Genomic DNA, 12,863 nt, shown 5'->3' with positions numbered 1-12,863 from the left:
CACCAAAACAGCCAGCAAAAATACTGGAGTGTCTTGTGTAATGTGGATAAAAAAAACAGCCAAAAGGAAAGTCTTCCCCAACAAACCATGCAGGGACTCTGTTGATGTCACAGGCTGATGGGCTTCATGCTGCTGGTCATGCTGCTGGTCATGCTGCTGGTAATGCGGATAGATTGCCTGATCCACCAGGGTTGACACTAATAATGGTATTTGCTTTGGACCAATGACTGCTGCTCCATCCATGATGCTCTGCTAAAGGGAATCTGGTGCTTTTCCACCTTTCACATTTGACCCAATCATTCATTTAAGAATGGTTTCACATGTTGGATATTAAATGAGATTTTACGGCTTGTTGTCTTTGTTTAAGCAGATGTTTTGTGTCCCTTCTTCCAACAAACTGCTTGATTTTGGGCTGGTTTGAGTAGGTCTTCGTTAGGCAAGCTTTTGACATACATCAGTGTCCCGACGTGCGATTTTTCCCATTATAATAGCTTTGAGTAAAATCCAACACTAACCCGGGAGAAACAGCTATGGTTTTACAGACTGTTGGGTCGGATTTCCGAAATGATGTGGTAAAACATGCAGAAATTAGTGTTATGCATGTTGTGCCACTGTCCGAAGGACCTTTTAGTGTGCAAAAACACAAATGAATGAAATCAGATTTCAGGCACTGCCTGCAGTGACCCCCACCTGCGAAGATAACTGATTGCATTCAGGGCCATCCACTGTACATGCAAACATCATGGATTCGCCAGGTGAGATGCAAAATGTCATAGGTGAACTTCCATGAATTTAGGAGGACTAAAGGTAAATAAGATCACAAAGCTGCTGACAACTTCTGTAACTGTCTCCCTTTGTTAATGAGAGGTTTTAAATGAAGGCAGACAAGTCCCTCAGTCCTGTGTCCCATTCACGAACCATGGATAGAGAATCCAAACACAGTCTGCCAAACCTTGTTTTTTTTTTTTTAATGATACTCCATTTTGGAAAGTGTAGTATTAATTTTCTCCTCAATTGCTAATAGAATTGTGGTGTGCATAAGGTGAAGTGAGATTCTCAGCTGTGGATAATTCTAATAGTTTCGCTTCTTAAACCAGGTGGCTGGGAATGGTGGTCAAAGCCTTAATGACACTGGCTCACCGTAAGCCTCCTTCCCCTGACTCCGAGTGTATATTTAGCTGATTTGTGCAGCCTCAGTGCATTAACACCACGTCTCACATATGTGTACCTCTATGTGCACTCCCCTTGGGTCCCTGTTCTCTGCAGATGCTCCTGCATTCAACGTGTCACTGAAGTTGAAACCCACGGCTACAGTCTCAATAGTCTTACAGGATAATAGGTGCCATCTTGGGAATTGTCTACAGTGGGGCAAAGGAGGAGCAAACCCTAGCGTTTGACCCAAGAAAGATCTCACTGGTACCAACATGTAGAATCCCTTTCTTCCTCAGCAATTCCGCCCTTTACACGGAGCAAAGCATTCAAAGCTGCATAGTGTACCCCCTCCAAGCCCTTTGTGCACATGCACTCTACCCGTGCTCCCTGGAAATATTTTGTCAGTGCAGTAATAACAGGATGAAGTTTAAAAAGAAAAAAATAGCAGCTGTTCTTTTGTTCAGTACATCGCTAATTATCATATTTGCCCCTTTAAACAAGGATGGAATTCCAAAACATTGAACTATTTCATGCTCTTATGTGGGCAGAATCACTGGCTGCTGCATGGTGTTAAGCCCCCAGATCCTCTACCCGCAGGGATGCGTCGCCAGCCCTCTAGATGACTTGCTGCTCAGGAATCGGCTTGTGCGAGCACCTCTACTAACCACTACTTACAAGCAATCTGAAGCACTTTTCATTTCCGCAGCACTGTGCATTACGAGAAGGCTCAAGCAGATTAAAGGAATGGCCAGGCAAGCAACACACGTGGGGAAGAATTTGAGTAATGCCTTTCTGATTCAATCTTCCTATGAAAGAACTCTGACCACAATCTCAATCTTTTGTCAAAAAATCCATACAAATACCAAGGATTGTATCTACAACCTGTGTCCACCCCCTTAGGCCCCTCTATGTCCTGAACCCACTTACCGTGTGGTTGATTGTCCTTAATTGCTCAGTGCCGGTGATGCAGCACCCCTTGGAGGTCTTCTGGAAGAGACCCAATGACTTTGTCAATGTACAGGCCCAGGTGCTGCAGGGTTGCCTCACCGACTTGGAGGTGCTGACTTTGTACTCTCATCTGCAGGGGAAAGAGGGAGAGAGTGTGAGGACGAACAGAGATGGGTAAGGCTGAGGCCACGGGGGATTGAAGATGAACTAGGTGGATAACCAAGAAATGAAAGTTACAGGAAGACAAGGATTCTCTATGGCACTTCACAGAAGGTGAGGCGTGCATGAAAAATAAACAAAGAACTTCACTATTGAAAGCAGAGTAATCCTGCACTGGTAGCCGTAGTGCCCGATCAGTGCCCCCAAAACAGATGCACTTAGCAAGGTAAGTGTAGCAAAAAGGCTTCACTTACCTCCAGAAGTCAGGAAAGGTTCGGAACAATAGCAAAAAGAAGGGAGCCCTGATGCCTTATGGAGGGAAAACAGCAGAAAATAAAATCTTTCCTAACATGGAACTGGGGAATAGTAAAGCCTGCCATTCACTGCGTTACAAAAAGCGATAGCAAAAAGATTATTATGGATGATTTAGCACGTTGGCAAGGCATACGTGATACCTAGGACACTGCATACATCCTCTACTGTGGAACATTGGCTCAAAGCACAATAGGTGCAAGATGTAGGTCCATGGGCTGTGGTGCCAGGCCCAGGGTGATTTAGGAGAAAGTCACGGGACAATGGCTCAAGGTCCACCTATGACGTAGGGTCTAGTTCACTGGACAATGGCTCCACGTACACTGGACTGTGGGAAGCAGGTCAAAGGGCAATGGCACCAGGCCTACCATAACATAGAACGTAGGGCATGTCAATGTCTCCTCAACTAGCCCACCTGTGCATGTGGAATGAAGGTCACAGGACAAAAACGACGAGTCCAGTCTTTATATGGAACATGGGCCATGGGACAAGGGTTGCAGGCTCAGCAGTGATGTAGGACGTAGGTCATGCAACAAGGTGATGTAGGTCAGCTGTGGAGCAAAGTACAATGGCAGCAGGCCCAGTTGCGATGCAGGATGTGATAAATAAAAATGACATCTACAGTTGTGATGGGGTACATGTGTAATGAAAATTGGCTCCAGGACCAGCTCTGATGTAAGTCATGTGACAAACTTGGACAATAGTTTCTGGTCCGCAGTTTAGGAGGTTGGTAATGAGAAATGGCCCCATGCTCAGAACTCAAGTCATGCTATAATGGCTGCTTAGAAAACTCTGTATCTTCAACAGATTCCATGCTGTCATTGGACAACAGCAGTATAGTGGCCAATTCACTTCCCCAATATGAAGTCTAGAAGGCTAGTTGTCTCTATCTTCATCAATCCCTAGATTTAACTGTGAGAAGGTCCAGGAAGCCAGTGCACATCATCCATTCACACGCGGTGCGAAATGCAGTTCATTTCAGAGCAGGGCTCTTAACTAATGCTCTCTGCAGGAGATAGCGACTCACCTGAGGTTGCTGGGCCCATCAGCTTTCCTGGCAGGCTGGTCTCACCTTCGGGTGAATAGTTAGTAGTAATATGTCAGGCATATAACGTGCCACAGACCACCCCTAGAGCAAAAGGATATTCAAAGACAGCAGACGGCTTTTCATATAAAACAGGGGTTTGCCAGCAGAGACTTACGAAAGCAGACTTACCAGCTTGTCTCTCAGTTTTAGGACTAGATCAACGATCTCCACCTCCGACTTGTCTTTTATCCATGCCACGATATCCTGCAGTAAACAAAAGGGGCAAGGTTTCCAGGTTAAGGATGTCTTTTTTATTTATTTATTTGATTTTGAGTTTGAATATTTCTTACGTGAACCAAACAGAATTATTTTGAAAATGTGGTTTTATTAGAGTTTTTGGGCCCAGATGGTAACTATACTTCAAAATAAGACTGTATGAGTGCTGCATATGACCTACATATCATTAGCTCATTTAAATAGGAAGGTTTTTTAACAACTTTCTGAAGCCCTCCAAGGACAGACAAGCCCGGATTTTGACTGGTAACTGGTTCCACAATTTGGGGCCAAACACGGAAAACCTCCTGTTGCCCTTAGAGACCCGTTTTGCCCGTGGTATGGAAATCAACAATTTATCTCCAGAATGGAGATCTCTAGTTGGCTGGTAACAGTAAATCCTGGTACTCAGTTATTTTGGTGCAAGATCATAAAAGCATCTCTACAACAAACAGGCCACCTTAAATTTAACACAGTCTTCCACCATGAGCCAGTGGAGAGATCTACCAAGGGCCGAAACGTGGTCCCGCTTCCCGAGGTGGCCAATCAGCCTGATCGCCGCATTCTGGGCCCTCTGGAGTCCCAAATTAACAAGGGGGTCCTGGGAGTCCCTCTGCCAGACATTAGTCCTGGTTACGAGGCACTTACCCAGAATCTTTAGCTCACTATCTTTCACAGAGAAGAAATATCCCAAACATATCTGTTTTTGTCCTGCCCTGGGGCAGTATAGCACCAAAACGCTAGGCAATTCTCCTCTGGACAAGAGTACCAACAGAAACCCCAGACACGTGTTTCGGTCTGGTTGGACCTCATGAGTAGGGTGGATCTGTGCCTCTCTACGAATAGTGAGCAAGGGGTCCCCGTCTGGATGCCCCTAGAAACTTAGGGTGAGACCCAAAGTTACTTAAAAATGCAAATTAACAAGGGGGTCCTGGGAGTCCCTCTGCCAGACATTAGTCCTGGTTACGAGTGACTTACCCAGAGTCTTTAGCTCACTATCTTTCACAGAGAAGAAATATCCCAAACATATCTGTTTTTGTCCTGCCCTGGGGCAGTACAGCACCAAAATGCTAGGCAATTCTCCTCTGAAGAAGAGTACCAACAGAAACCCCAGACACGTGTTTCGGTCTGGTTGGACCTCGTCAGTAGGGTGGATCTGTGCCTCTCTAAGAATAGTGAGCAAGGGGTCCACGTCTGGATGCCCCTAGTAACTTAGGGTGAGACCCAAAGTTACTTAAAAATGCAAATTAAATTTACATAAATACATCTTGCCTGCACAGTGGGCTACCTGCACCAGCAATCCCGGGCAAAACAGAGCCGAGAAAGCCCTGCGTTGAGAGCTGCGCACCGAAGACATGCTGCATCGTTAAAAGAGCGAGCTGCGTTTGCCGAGGAAGGACCATCGAAAGCTGGATCTGATGAGGTCCGGATAGAAGGCAAGGTGGAAAAGTGAAGGGGAGCCAGATCGCGAGGACCCGCTCATAATGGCCTCTCAAGCTATATCTGGTGTCCTATGGCGGCTGGCAGCCGTAGGCCTGCTAGGAGAGGGCTGACTGACGCACTGCTTTCCCCGTTGGACTATTGAGCTCGGCCATGGCTGCAGCAATCATTATCAACATGCTGTGGGGCCGCTCCATCTTCCCCACTAGGGGATGGGGGGGGCCAACCCACGGCCAGCATTACAGTCTCCATCGTAGGGGGTGCCCTGCAGGAACGGACGTCCAGCGGATTCCACGCACCCAAGCGCAGTGAAGCCCCATCCGTGCTGTTGGGACCCACGCTGACGGGGGACTTGTGTTGCGGGGGTCCATCCCGTGAGCCCCTATATCCGCTGGCCTGGACTGCTGGATACCAGCTGCTGCTGCCTACCGCCCCCGCTGTGGACAATCAACTAACACAGTACGTGGCAGTAATCTCCTCTGGGCACCCCAGTATACCATATTGTTGACTCTGTGCTCAACTCGACGCCTCTACTTACTGCTCACGTGTCGCTGCCCTGTGCCTGAGGGTTTATAGCGTTACACTACAAGAGGCCAAATTCTCAATGACATCTCTCCTATACGCTGGACAGAATCTGGAAACCGTAACTGGACTGCAAGAGAGTCAAGTGTCTGTGGTGTGAGGCAAACTACAGACCTGGGTTTGGCTGCTCCTTTGGCCCTTTCAATCCTCAATGTTGCTTGTCCTGCCCTTCATCAGACGGTAGCGCTGCAGCACTAGCATACTTTATACCCTGGACAGGGAGTGGGGTGCACTACCTCCTACCCCATACTGTTACACAACTGTGAAGATATTGTCAACGCATTGTGTCCTTATATAATGAACCCATACAGATGGGTGGCCATTGGTTGAGTGGCATTCTGTGGTGGGGGGGCCGCACAGGTGATTGTTTTATTGGCTTTTAGTGGACAGACTGATTGCCGACAAGTTCAAAGGAATCAACCCCGTAGCACTGTGTATGCCTGTTGGGACTGCCAGATTTTGGTGAGTGCACACACAATACCTCGCTGATCACAACACTATGACTAGAGGCGAGGGCAGGGGCAAGAAAACTGGCGCCATGGACAAGTTGACAACAGCCAACACCAAAGGGACAGTTGAAACCGCTACTACTTCCACTGTAGAACAAGCCTAGCCATTGCTAGACCCACCCCCAGACCTTACACATATAATGGAGGCCAGGGCAAAGGTTTTTGCGGCTGTCCACGAGAAGCTAGATGACATCACTGCCAATGTCGCTTCTCAGCTAGCCAGAGAATGCAGTCGCATAACGGAAGCAGAGACAAGGGTAGGGGCAACAGTGAACACCGTGCAGATCCTCCAGAATACGGTGTCGTCATTGGTGAGAGATATGACAATGGTAAAGTCTAAGTGCGATGATTTAGAGTCCTGATCCAGAAGGAACAACATTAGAATAGTGGGAGTTCCGGAGGATGCCTTGACAGGAGGTATCGAACAGGCGGTCGAAGACCTGCTCAGGGACCTTTTGGGGTCACCTGCCTTGTCCCCCCATTTTGTGGTTGAACAAGCTCACCGAGCCTTGGGTCCTCTGCCCAAACATGGCGATTTCCCATGACCCATTATAGCTAAGATTCTCAGCTACCGAGATAGGGACCACCTTCTTCGTCTTGCAAGGGAAAAAAACGAGCTGCACCTGCCGCCGCAATATCCAATATGCCATGTTATTCCCGACCAGATTTAAATTCCTGTTTCCGGGCAAGCTCTATTTATTTACGGTCCCCAATGAGGCGGTCAAGTTCATAGAGATGCATATCCCGATCCCGAACGGCCCGAGCAGGCTAAGGGTGATGCTTCACCGGACTGATGCATCGAGCATTTATACCACAGATTGCAGTATAATCTTGGACAGCTTTAATCCTGGATTAGGCATCTGAACGCATTGCCTAGGCAACGCACCAAACACCCACACTAAGATGGCTCCCGACGATGAGACGTGCTTGGCTCCCATTGCCCGGCAACCATATCACTACTAAATCAGTCGCGCCCCGCTTAGCAATGAGACCGACGCTTGGCGGGGTGCATCGCTGTTTTCAGGTAAGCCGCGAGACAAATCCTTGACATTCTGCCACAGGCCCCATCAGTTGGGTATTACAGGTTCCTATATATATCAGTATCTTGACATGATCTGTCGTTTAATTCTATATATATATATCACGAACACTGAGACAAACTCCCAGACAATATGGAATTTACTGCGGTCCCAGTCGTTAGGCTTGCATGTGACTGCAGACTGCAGACTATTTGTATCTAATATTCACACCATGGCATAAACTAGAGCCTTGGTGCACCACACTTAATGGATATTGATACGAGCGCTCCTAGAATCCTGTCGGGCTTCCCTTTTAACAGCATGATTTTGCTATGCAACTCAAGTACCTTCATCTTGGGAGAAACTACGGTTTCCTCCTTACGCCACTAACAGCATGCATAATACTGTATTACTGGACCACTATTGAAAGCAATTTATTATATCTCTGGCAGGTCTGGACAACGGTTTTTGTCTTTGGACCGGTTCCACACATGACTATTGGGAGGACCCTCCCGTCCTGGTAGACATCACACGCAGACCGCCGTGGACCCGACACACCTACAGATGTCTCAGATCACTGAGCAGCTTTCACCCTTAACTTCTAGACTGCTGTATAAAGATTTAATACAGCTGCTACGTACCTAACAAGAGGACACAAGGTTGGTCCTTTTATATTTATGCATTAACTATTCAGCTATTATTATAGAGTGACATATCACCTCTAAAATATAGTCTCTATGTGTTACTTCTAGATACTCATCGGGTGATGGAAAATTGGAATACATGAATCTAGTTAGGCTGTACTAGCCCTGAAGAAGGATTTCCAAAACGCGTCAGCACTTTTCTACACCTTACGATACAGCCTACCATATGTGCAAGAGTCTACACATCTGGAACAATTGTGTACAGGACTATCTGAAACCTAACAGTGTGGGACTGCAAACAACCCTTTGATGGAACTTTAAGATGCGACACATTGCATCAATGGAAAAATATATTAAGTGCTTGCTAGCCCCTGTACTACTTCACTTTACTCTTCATTTGTTTTTCTGTTACTGTGATAATTGTGAAAATTGTCATTTCTTTTTGAATGTTTGCTTCCCTTCACTAGATTTTGTAAATAATCACTAATTGAAACTGAAAAGAATGCAGCCTCTTTATTGCTCGATTTCACATAATTATGTGAAAAGAGGCAATGCCCTTATGTGCCACAAAAAAAAAACAAAAAAAAAACTTGTAGATTGAATTGAACCTATAACTACAACTACCTGGGATTGATATATCCCTTAGGAGTGCACCGAGGGACTACCTGTCAACATATGACAGGTCACGCTTTGACTTCTTTTCTCTCTGTCTCCAGTGGCCTCGAGACAAATTTCTGTCCCTTTGCACCTGAAGTCTATGTACACATTCATTCATCTCATATTCGCTAGATACATAAATACACTTACCTGTCACAAACCTGATACACATCTTATGAGCTTGTGCCCCTCTACCCTGCCATTTTTTCCAATGTCTGGAGAACCCTCCACGCACAAGAGAGGCAGTACTCTCATTACTCCTCTGTGCATGATTGCTCGTCACGGAAAGACATGTTCCTAGTGTCGGGCTCCCTATGGACAAGGTCAAGAACACTGAGATGCAGCCCCGTACATTATCAGACCAATCACCAGTAACGTTGTCATTGGTGATGGGATCTTCACCTACACCTCGTAACACCTGGCAATTTAAGGCAGACGCTTTCTGATATTGTAATTAAGGCAGAGATCCAATCTGATATCGAAACACACTTTATTTGCAATGAACTGCAGGATACCATGGCAGGAGTAAGATGGGAAGCTTTTAAGGTGTATATTCAGGGAATGTCCATATCCAGAGAAGTAGGTATACTGAAAGTGATAAGGAGGGACCTTCAAGGCTCGGAAACCAAACTTAAACAACTAGAGCAGGAGTACTCAATAGCGTCAAGCCCGGATAAGTTAGCACAGATACGGGCTGAGTTAGAACTCTGAGTCATATGCACTTGAGGTGGTACAGGATTGTACACGCCCACAGGCAGCCAGGAGATATGGTGAGGGTGAGAGGCAGGGAAGGACACAGGCTAGACTGACTAGATAGGAAGGCGGGCATACTCCGGTAGAGTGCATTAACAACAAGGATGGTGTCCCGCAGTGGACTGACCACGAGATCCTTAATGTATTCTCTAGGTTCTATAGCACCCTACATGAGGCAGCCCAGCCATATGATGAACACATTATACACTCCCTCCTAGATGAGATCCCTATGTCTTCCGTGAGTCCTCAGACAAGAGAAGAGCTCGAAAACACCGATCTCACTTGAAGAGATAGTGAAGGTGATAGTAGATCTGCCAAACGGAAAAGCCCCGGGACCCGATCGTCTGGTTCTGGAATTTTATCAAGAGCATAAAGGGCTGCTCTCCCCAAGCCTCCTTGAAGTTTAGAATGAGTCGCTTTGCGACTCCATTCTTCCCCCCATGCCACAGGATGCCACAATAACGATTCTTCTAAAGGCCGGGAAACCAAGTAACGAGTGCGGGTCGTACAGACTGCTCTGTCTTATTAATACAAATACAAAAATCTTCGTTAAAGTCTTGGCGAATAGGCTCCTACCACTCATGCCCTATTTGATCCATGATGATCAAGGTGGTTTTGTCCCCGGCAGGTCGACATCATTGAATATAAGAAGGCTCTTTGACGTGATGGCCAGAATTGATCCCGATGCAAAGGCAGTAGCAGTAACATTGGACGCGCAGAAGGCCTTTGACATGGTCTCATGGCAATACATTTTTTTTTAAAACAATTTTTATTAAATATCATGGCAATACATGTGGCTGGTCCTTGAAAAGATGGGCTTTGGGCCCGAAATGATCAGGTACATTAAATTGTTATACACGTGTCCCACAGCAAGTGTATTGGTCAATTCATACAGATCTCCGTCTTTCACATTAAACAGGGGCAACCGGCAGGGCTGTCCTTTCTCCCCTATCCTCTTCGATCTGGTGATAGAACCAATGGCCGACAGAATTCGAGCTCTACATGCTCAGCAGGGAGTTGCTGGAAGGACCAGCCAGAGATCATATTATTATACGCAGATGATGTGCTGTTGTATATTAGGGACCCGCACACAAACCTTGATTCGATACTTAGAGATGTGATCCGGATGGTAAGCTTCTCTGGCTTCACGATCAACTATAGTAAATCTGAGATGTTCCCATTCACAAAGAATACCAGTCAACCAGCATGCGAATTCCCACTCCGTTGGTCACCAGAAGGAATTAGATACCTAGGGTCCAAATATCTGGGACCAAGCAGACGTTTTTGTCGGATAACAATGGGGCGATTGAAAGATATGCCATGGCTTAGCTAGCCAGATAGCGGCCACTTTCCATACCCATGCTGGGCAGACTTTCTCTTGTGAAGATGATTTTGTTGCCTAAACTGCTATATATTTTCGCAAATGTCCCCATCTGGCCTGGGAAGCAATATTTTGCTCAACTACATGCTCCGCGTGCACAATTCCTATGGCATGCTGGGGCTGTGCAAAAGAAATGGGCAGATATGACCCTTCCCTACGAGGGAGGGGGTTTCATAGCCCCCCACCTCGAGCTGTACTAGATAGCAGCACAGGCCCAATATGTCTCCTACTGGTATACCGACTCCCTGCACACACCTCATGTTAAACTTGAACAAATGGCAGCAGGTGACTACCATCAAAACGCTTATTTTGAACCTAACCTATAAAGATAACTCCCCAATGGACCGACAGCTACTACGTTATTGGTGTGGGGCCGGATATTACCATCAGTTAACTAGACACGCCCTTACTATAGATGGCTCCCTATATGGAAGTTTCCTGGGGTAGAACCCACACGATCCAGCGTTGATGCACCATTGCCATGGGTTAGGATATAGGGCATTGGAGGATCTATTCCCTGATGGGAAGGTCATGACGCCCCAGATGTGGCGGGGGGGGGGGGCACTGCGGATCGGGATTGGAAATGCTACAATACTATAGGATGCGTGCAGCAATACGATCGGTATGGCCATGCTTCCCGGCTGAATCCCCTGAAACCCAGGAACTGCAGTACATTGCTAATGCCCAAGGCGCCCGGGGGATAGTTTCCTCCCTATATAAGATGCTGCTGAACAAAAGCCTGGACTCATTGGCCAGGGTGTGTGAGGCATGGGCGAGTACTCTATGTGCTCCCTCACACTTAGTCGCCCTCAATTTTAGATTCTGCTGTATACAATAGAAATTGAATTATACCCCCCATAGGCTTAACCGGTTCACCGACAGTCACTCTACACCTGCTCCAGATGCCAGGCTGAGGAGACTGACCATATACACATGTTTTGGGCCTGCATCGGGCTCCAGAATTTTTGGAATAAGGTCCTACAAGCACTTACAAAATCGTTGGGTCTCCCATTGAGCATGATCCATTGGGGGTTCTGTTTGGAGTGTGGAACAGCACTGTGAATAAAAGAATGTTAGCTTTTCTAAATATAAGCTGTGTTGTGGCCAAGAGGTGTATACTCCAGAATTGGAAGCAGCCATCTCCTCCGACCTTCAAAAATGTGGTTGGCTGCACGTACTTGGACTTAAACATGCGAGGAGGAATATGTGAACTTGCTGGCCCTACACTCTCGTCCCAAGAACGTCTGGACGGAGTTCCATGCATACCTATCTAACCACTCTAATGACTGAATTGTAAATATGTAATTGAATCATTATCGAAAATTTCACACTGCAAATGTTTAAGTAATGTAAGGTGATATTCCTGACTTTAGTATTGTGCTGTTATGGTATTACATGTGACTGTGTAAGTACTAAGAAATTACCTGGTACCTTTGTACTCTGTTTGCCAATAAATAATAGGTTTAAAAGGTAACAGTTTGAGTAAAAATCCAAAGTTACATCTCATTGCCATCATTGTTATCCACCATAACTTCAAAATTCCTGTGGAATACTAATGCACAAAATAGACCTCTTAATTGGACTCCCCTTCTCTACCAATCATTCTCTTTGTATTATCCCCATATTCTGTAAAACAACGTGTTGCTTGGCAGACAGGCCTGTGGGGTATAAATACCATATATTCAGAGCTACGTAAATGCTTTCTCTTCTGCCACACAACAGTAATCTAAATAACAAATAGGCAGTTAGCAATGCAGACAAACCACAGTCCACTTTTCTCACCCAACTACTACTACATGCAGAAACTGAATTATCAAATCATCTTTTTTAAATCCAAGCATTGTTAGCGCCTGTCATTTTGCATTTCAGTACAGTTAATAAATACAAGCCTGAAAGTACAAAATGCAATGTTAATTGAGGCTAAAAGCAGAAACATTTTTATTTTAAACCTGCCATGCAACATCCTGATACCATACCAAACGTGCTTTAGTACTTTCAAGACTTGAG

The 12,863-nt window shown here is 46.0% G+C and overlaps 1 protein-coding gene across 2 annotated transcripts in view; it reads right to left on the bottom strand.

The window, feature by feature from the left end:
• The window catches only part of DENND6B (DENN domain containing 6B), a 756,791-nt gene that overhangs the window by 64,002 nt on the left and 679,926 nt on the right, over positions 1 to 12,863 (bottom strand). For both annotated transcript variants that reach the window (XM_069629519.1, XM_069629520.1), the window contains exons 19-20: positions 3,788 to 3,862; positions 2,080 to 2,230 (exon numbers count right to left, since the gene is read on the bottom strand). In XM_069629519.1, coding sequence (XP_069485620.1) covers positions 2,105 to 2,230; positions 3,788 to 3,862 — 201 coding nt within the window. In that variant the 3' untranslated portion in view covers positions 2,080 to 2,104. The remainder of the gene's footprint in view (positions 1 to 2,079; positions 2,231 to 3,787; positions 3,863 to 12,863) is intronic.

This window comes from Ambystoma mexicanum, chromosome 12, assembly GCF_040938575.1.
Source record: "Ambystoma mexicanum isolate Mex_15411 chromosome 12, UKY_AmexF1_1, whole genome shotgun sequence".
NCBI classification, from domain to species: Eukaryota; Metazoa; Chordata; class Amphibia; order Caudata; family Ambystomatidae; genus Ambystoma; species Ambystoma mexicanum.
This window is presented reverse-complemented; position numbering and strand designations above follow the sequence as displayed.